The sequence below is a fragment of the Octopus bimaculoides genome, chromosome 11 (genome assembly GCF_001194135.2).
Source record: "Octopus bimaculoides isolate UCB-OBI-ISO-001 chromosome 11, ASM119413v2, whole genome shotgun sequence".
Taxonomy (NCBI): domain Eukaryota; kingdom Metazoa; phylum Mollusca; class Cephalopoda; order Octopoda; family Octopodidae; genus Octopus; species Octopus bimaculoides.
This window is the reverse complement of record NC_068991.1, coordinates 596,703-603,430: the sequence shown is the minus strand read 5'-3', so window position 1 is coordinate 603,430 and position 6,728 is coordinate 596,703. Positions and strand designations below refer to the sequence as shown.

Genomic DNA, 6,728 nt, shown 5'->3' with positions numbered 1-6,728 from the left:
ATGTGTCCTGAATGGAAGTTGTAGGTAGGCAGAGGGAGATACGATCGGTCAATAAAGAAACAAGACTTTAGATATACAGGAGTAGTTAATGATACAAAGCGAGTGAAATTTATGAATTGTGGAGGTGCTTTACTCCATGTTGTTCATAGTTTCTGTTACCTTGGTGACAGTATTGGGATAACTTCATAATTGAAGAGTCTATAATATAGTGACAGCATAGTTGACAGATACTATAGTACAAAATTATGATAGTGACAGTATGCATGTAGTATAGTATAGTATAGTGATAATATAAAAGAAAGGTTTTACTAGTGTGATAAATTGATAGAACACGAGGCACCACCCCTGAATAAAAACATATTTACAGACGAAATAGAAATAGGAAACTGTAGACCTTGGAAAACTTTCAGTTTCGTGACGTAATTATCGATTCCTAGGTTGCCAATCACCAATTTCCAATCGCCGTCAGCTTTGATGTCAGATAAAGCGAGACATTGAGTAAATGTGTAAAGGGAAGCAACTGGGTCGTGATGAGCATCCAACCATTTCGATTTGTTTTCCTCTCTGCAATAAAAATATAATATTTTGTTTATTTGGGAAGATAAATGAATAATAAAAATAAATTAATTAATAAATCTAAAATTTACCACAAGGACGACAGGTGGTGAGTTATTACAAAGACAAATTTTTAAAATGGTGGCGATTTAATTAAAATAGATAATGAGAAAACAAGACTGAAAGACAACACTGTAATAATAATGGAAGACAACTAGTGTATAATAATAATAATAATAATAATAATAATAATAATAATAATAATAATAATAATAATAGAGAAAAAATGTTAGATAAGGGGACAACTAACAGGAATCAGCAGACAATCCCAGGACAACCATAAGGCAAACTCCTTTGTCCCAGCTGTTTTCTCCAGTCAATAAAAAACCAAATATTCACTGAAACCGTATTCACTGCTATCATCCATATTTCATCAAAGTCCATCTCACTACTTACTAATTGGATGCAGACTTTAACCAAAGGTGTAACTGTCTCTCCTCCTCTATCCTTTCACTCATGCCTACTATGGTCTACTGAAGTCAGAGGTATGTAGGGATGGATATAGTGAATGACAAACAAAATGGGAGGAGGGGTTCGATGGCAGACATGGGTGGGTGGTGTTCATAGAAAGGGGACAATCAGTGAAAAATAAAGAGGGAAATGATGACGCTGAGAATGAGAGATGGGTGACAAAAGGGTTAGGGTTCCAAGGGGTGGGATGACTGGTAGTCTTATAATTACAGCAGCTGAGGAAATAGTTGTATAGAGAGATAAGTGGGGGTGGGTGTTATAAAGATGGGTTGTGGGGAAGGGTCGATAGTCATAGATTGGGTTAGGGTTAGGGTTAGGGTTAGGGTTAGTATAGACATTAATGATATCCATTTAGAAACTCATTTTGATGGATGAGTGTTCTTGAGAATAACAAATCACTACTCAACTTACAGAAATCATTCTGCAAATATCTTCTCAGCAATATGAAATGCTAGCAAAACCCTTTCAATTACCTTTTCCGTCTCTTGACACACACGACACTTTGTTACAATTAATTTCGAAAATAATGTGGAATTTAATAAAAAGAGTTTGTCGTCATTGAGTTGGTGTATAGAACATAAATTGACATGAAATTTTGTTGGAAGATTTTAATTTATCTCATTAAAACCTAAAGTTTTATATCACAGAGCCAGGAGTGGTCACGTGTGGATTGGTAGTAATAGAGTTACAATAAAACAAGAGTAGCCTCCCCTTAATCGAAAGTTTAAATTTCAATAAAACGAATAAATGAGAGGGAAAGGGTTATTAGAGGGTTGCTTGACATGCTAGAAATAGCAATTACCCTAAAACCACACCAATCTGCCTTAAAACAGAGAAGGACACATTAGATAATGTGAAAATGGATGAAATAATTAAAATATGGATTTGGTCTCGGATGAAATGTTAAATCAAAAGTTCTCTGGGGTTAAAACAACATTTACAACCCCATAGTTGTGATCTTAGCAACCACGGTTAATGTTTACTTGAACACCTGACAATAAAAATAAAAAAGCAAGTGTAATAGGTATAAAAAAAAATCTGTATTAAACGAATCTGAAAACAAAAAACTGGCCAATGAACCGGGGCGGGAACTTTCGGAAAATTCACAAGATCCAATTTTTGGTAAATTTTCAGATTAACAAATTGACCCATTTTTTTCCCTCGTAACTTTTAGGAAAATGGATATCTTTTCATAAAATTTTATATAAATACCTTTCAAACGACACAGATTACAATTAAAATCGGTATCTATGCCGTTTGAAAGGTATTTATATAAAATTTCATTAAAAGATATCCATTTTCCTAAAAGTTACGAGGGAAAAAATTGGATCTTGTGAATTTTCCGAAAGCAAACATTAACCGCAAACACTTGTGTTAAATGAATTAATTTCTCGAACAACTCTAATTAACTTATTACCAAATGTTGCATTAAACGGGATGGAGTATGAGAGAGTAAGATCTCTGCATCATTGTTTCGATTCCCGATTGAAACTAAATATTTTTCACTTACGTTATGAATGATACACTGAGTATTGTAGTCCTAGATATACATTACCTGGAAAAAGACGGGATGGTCATGACTGGAACGGTCTAAAAATTTGATAAGCCAATAAAGAATACAATTCTGAAGAAAGTTAGAAGAGAATAAATAATAGTGGGGGAGGGGCCATGTAAATGTTGCGTGACTTACTTCATGATGTGAGAGTCTTTAATAGAATCTTATTTCATGAGATGCGAGTCGTGAATCAATATATGACATGTAACCATTTAGATATGTTGAGTAAATAACGTTGGCTCTCTTTCTCTATTTATTCTGTCACTCTTTCTATCTTCCTCAGCAACCAGTTGGACATTTTGTTGTTACTAACAACCACGTAACAACAGGATAGCTTTAGTTTCGTACTAAAGTTACACGTACACAAAGTGCTGGACCTTTAGTCTTGTATTAAAGTTACACATGTTTATGTACAACCCTATATGTGTGTGTATGTGGTTATATACAATACACACGAACGTATACATAATTAATAAACATCTGTTAATTGTTAAGTCTCCGAAGACTGGGTCTTCTGAATTCATTTTGCCATATGTCTGACATGCCAATAAAGTGTGACACATCTCCAGCAAACGATGGATTACAATGGTTTCAAATTTTGAGACGAGGCCAGCAATTCCGATCGACCCCAGTGTTACTTATTTTAGCAACCTCGAAAGGATGAAAAGTTAAATCAACTTCGGTGGAATTTGAACTCAGAACGTAGGCAGGCGAAATGCCGCTTAGCATTTTGCCTGGCACAGTAACGACTCTGCCAGCTCGATGCCTTACAATTAATTGTTATAATAATAACAAATATAGTATACAATTAAATATAGAATAATGAGGAGGTAAAAATGACTAAAGCAATATTATTGACTGCAGAACGATGGAAGGAAAAGTTAATTAAAGCAAAATTTGAACTTTGTAGGTAAAGGGAGGTAACTCAACTAACCATTGTTTCAATTCGTGTTAGAAACTAAATGGAACGATCGGGAGGTACCCGTGATGTTCTATTGATTTTGTTAATCTTCTGTTCATCAGAAATATAATAAAACTATTTCAAAAACCATTTTATTTCCTACGTACCTATTTACTCTTCATTGAAATATCCGCCCAGTTTTTATCGTTTTTTGATAAATATTACACAAGGAAAAATCTTTTACCTCATTCTCTTTCTCTCTTAAAATATTTTCATAGCAATAGTTTCGCATTTCCACTAAAGCAATAAACGCTATCCTTTTGTCTTTTTTTGCTATTATTTTACTTGCTCGATCTGGAAGAAGGGATAGCGTCCACGATCCTTGCAGTTCCATCGAAAGTTGTGCGGTTGAAGCTGTTTAAACGGTTACAGGTCAACACCATCAGGGACAGAAGAAGATTCCTGAGGAATGATGTTCAAAGGAAGGAGTAATGGGCTGAAACGGTGATGCTGGATGCAACGATGGGGACATAAGAGGAAGAGACGAGTGGGTTGGCAGTGAGGACTGGGTGGACGAGGAACAGGACCAGAAACCATTCTAGTACCACAGAAAAGGTAGAGAGAGAAGACAGCACACCTGTAAAGCCAGAGGCTGGAATACATCCGTTAGATATCTAATATCAATCAGCTGAGTGACACTTCTCTGATTGTAGTCCAGCAACAGAACCTTCTCGGGTGTACAAGTAGTATTCCCTTGTGGGCCTGGTTTGAACCTTGTAGAGTTGGGGGCTGAAATATTTTCTGGCCTTGCAGAGAAGGACCAGTCTTTGGAATGTAGTTCTAGTAATGTTAAGGATAATCTTTTGCTGACTGAGATCCTCAGTATGGCCCTACATTTGGAGTAATTGTCACAACTTAGGCTGGGAGTGGGGTGAGTGCAGTGTGGTGTAGTTGGTGTTAAGGAAATTCATTATCTGAAAGCAGCCATCAGTAAATAATTGAAGCTAAATTCTCTCTTTAAACCAATTCTGTAAAGTCTGATGAAGATGATGGTACTGATGACCTACTGCTGAATCGGTTGAATCAGTTGCTTTTCACTCACCTCACAAACATGGACAAATGAAGCATTTACAAGTTTCACTGAACCATAAGGAACCATTATCACCTCTAAATCTGACTCCACCACAACAGGTTCGTTTGCCCTCAACCACAGGTAAATCAAATTTATATTTTTGCCTTCTGTAAATCTAAATAACTTTATAGATATGTTTATATATCCTCAAATGATGTTTACAGTACTTTCTATAATATATTTGCTCATCATGTTCAGAGTGTTATGCTCTTCAGTTCACATCATCCACATTGAGAGCATGGACTATTCAAGGAATGAAACTTTTCCAATGACAGCACTTCAAAATGCAATGGACCCTTGATTTTAACAACCCCATCTCACAGCCTGCTTACCATACAGAGTTTCTTGAAGTCTGTCTATATGTTTCTGGTGCCCCTTCTTCCTCTGTCAGGTTCATCAATATCTGCAATCTTCCAAACCATTTCTTGTGGATATTCAGAATAGTTCCACCTGCTTCAAATTTATCTCCAATGCGAGTGATTGCATGGTGCACAGCTTCAAACGCCCAATTAAACTGTCTTCTTTGCATTTTATCTTCAAGCTTCCAGTCGCACTTAAGTTTCCTTCATTCAAAGTTTAATGTGGCTACCTTCATTGCTATTAATGGGTTAAATCGAAAAAGAAATCATCAGCTGTTGATGTGCGTATACACATTTTCTTTGGAATACCCTGTATATAGAATTCCATATGTCGAACACTCATGCTCACAAAATCAAAAAACAGCACAGCAACCGTAACTTTCAGGAATATTTTTTGATGCTCAAAATTGCTGAAGCATGGAATAAACTACCTGCATCAGTTGTTAGCTGTCAAGGTGCTACATCCTTCAAAACTTCAATGCTTCCTGAAATTTGCCAACTGTCCTCCACCATTTTTTCTTTTTTTTAACCACTCATTCACTGTTCACTTTTTGTGTATTATTCTATGGACTCCACACGCACCTTTCCTTATGAGTTGTAGTGCACCTGAGCACTGTATACAGTAAGTTCAGCATTATTATTCGTGGCTGTGTGATAAGAAGCTTGCTTCCCAACCACATGGTTCTGGGTTCAGTCCCACTGTGTGGTACCTTGGGTGAGTGTCTTCTACTATAGCCTCGGGCCAACCAAAGCCTTATGAGTGGATCATGTAGACAGAAACTGAAAGAAGCCCGTCATGTATATATATCTATAAATATATATACGGTTTAGATATAGATTCAAGGCTTGAATATGGTACTTATGCGTAGGCACCCGAATATCGCATCCCAAAAGGATAGGTGATTAAAATCAAAAAATAAGCAACACGGATTTCAAAGGTGATTGCAGTACGCACGTTTCATGCTACTTCAATTTATTTAAGTAATGCGAGCATTACCTTAAATGCAATATGAAGAGCAAGCAGCTGAAGATTGCTCTTCATATTGCATTTAAGGTAATGCTCGCATTACTTAAATAAATTGAAGTAGCATGAAACGTGCGTACTGCAATCACCTTTGAAATCCGTGTTGCTTATTTTTTGATATAAATATATATATATATATATATACATATATAAATACAAAATGGGACAAGAATGCAAAACATCCGGACAGTTAGGTGATACAAGAAAGAGACAACAAAACATCCAGATAGACAATACAAAGAAAACAGAGATGGGTCATTTGGAGTTTTCTTTCCTCAGTCGAGTTCCAGATTATCTTTGCAATTTCGGCTGATTATACTCAAGATTGCTCTCTTCGAATGACTCATCCTTGTTTTCTTTGTATCGTCTATCTGGGTGAACCCATGCTAGCATGGAAAGCGGATGTTAAACGACAATGATGATATGTGTGTGTGTGTGTGTTGTTAAATGCTCGAAATACAAGCGTACAAAAGCAGCCAACAACTGAAGAAGGGTCGTTTTTTTTTGTTTTGTGTTGTTTGTCTTGTTTTCCATTTGTCTTTCATTGTTCGAAAAAAAAGTTCATATTCCATGTACTCGTACTTCATATATTTTGTTGTACACATTTTGTGACATCCTGTGCCCACATATGCATATATATATATATATATATATATATATATATATATATA

The 6,728-nt window shown here is 35.9% G+C and overlaps 1 protein-coding gene across 1 annotated transcript in view; it reads right to left on the bottom strand.

Annotated features, from left to right (window-relative positions):
- Positions 1–2,679, bottom strand: part of LOC106882756 (Bardet-Biedl syndrome 1 protein) — a 13,856-nt gene extending 11,177 nt beyond the window's left edge. Inside the window, exons 1-2 of the mRNA XM_052971446.1 lie at positions 2,642–2,679; positions 395–564 (exon numbers count right to left, since the gene is read on the bottom strand). Coding sequence (XP_052827406.1) covers positions 395–564; positions 2,642–2,664 — 193 coding nt within the window. The 5' untranslated portion in view covers positions 2,665–2,679. The remainder of the gene's footprint in view (positions 1–394; positions 565–2,641) is intronic.
- Between the last annotated feature and the right edge of the window lie 4,049 nt (positions 2,680–6,728).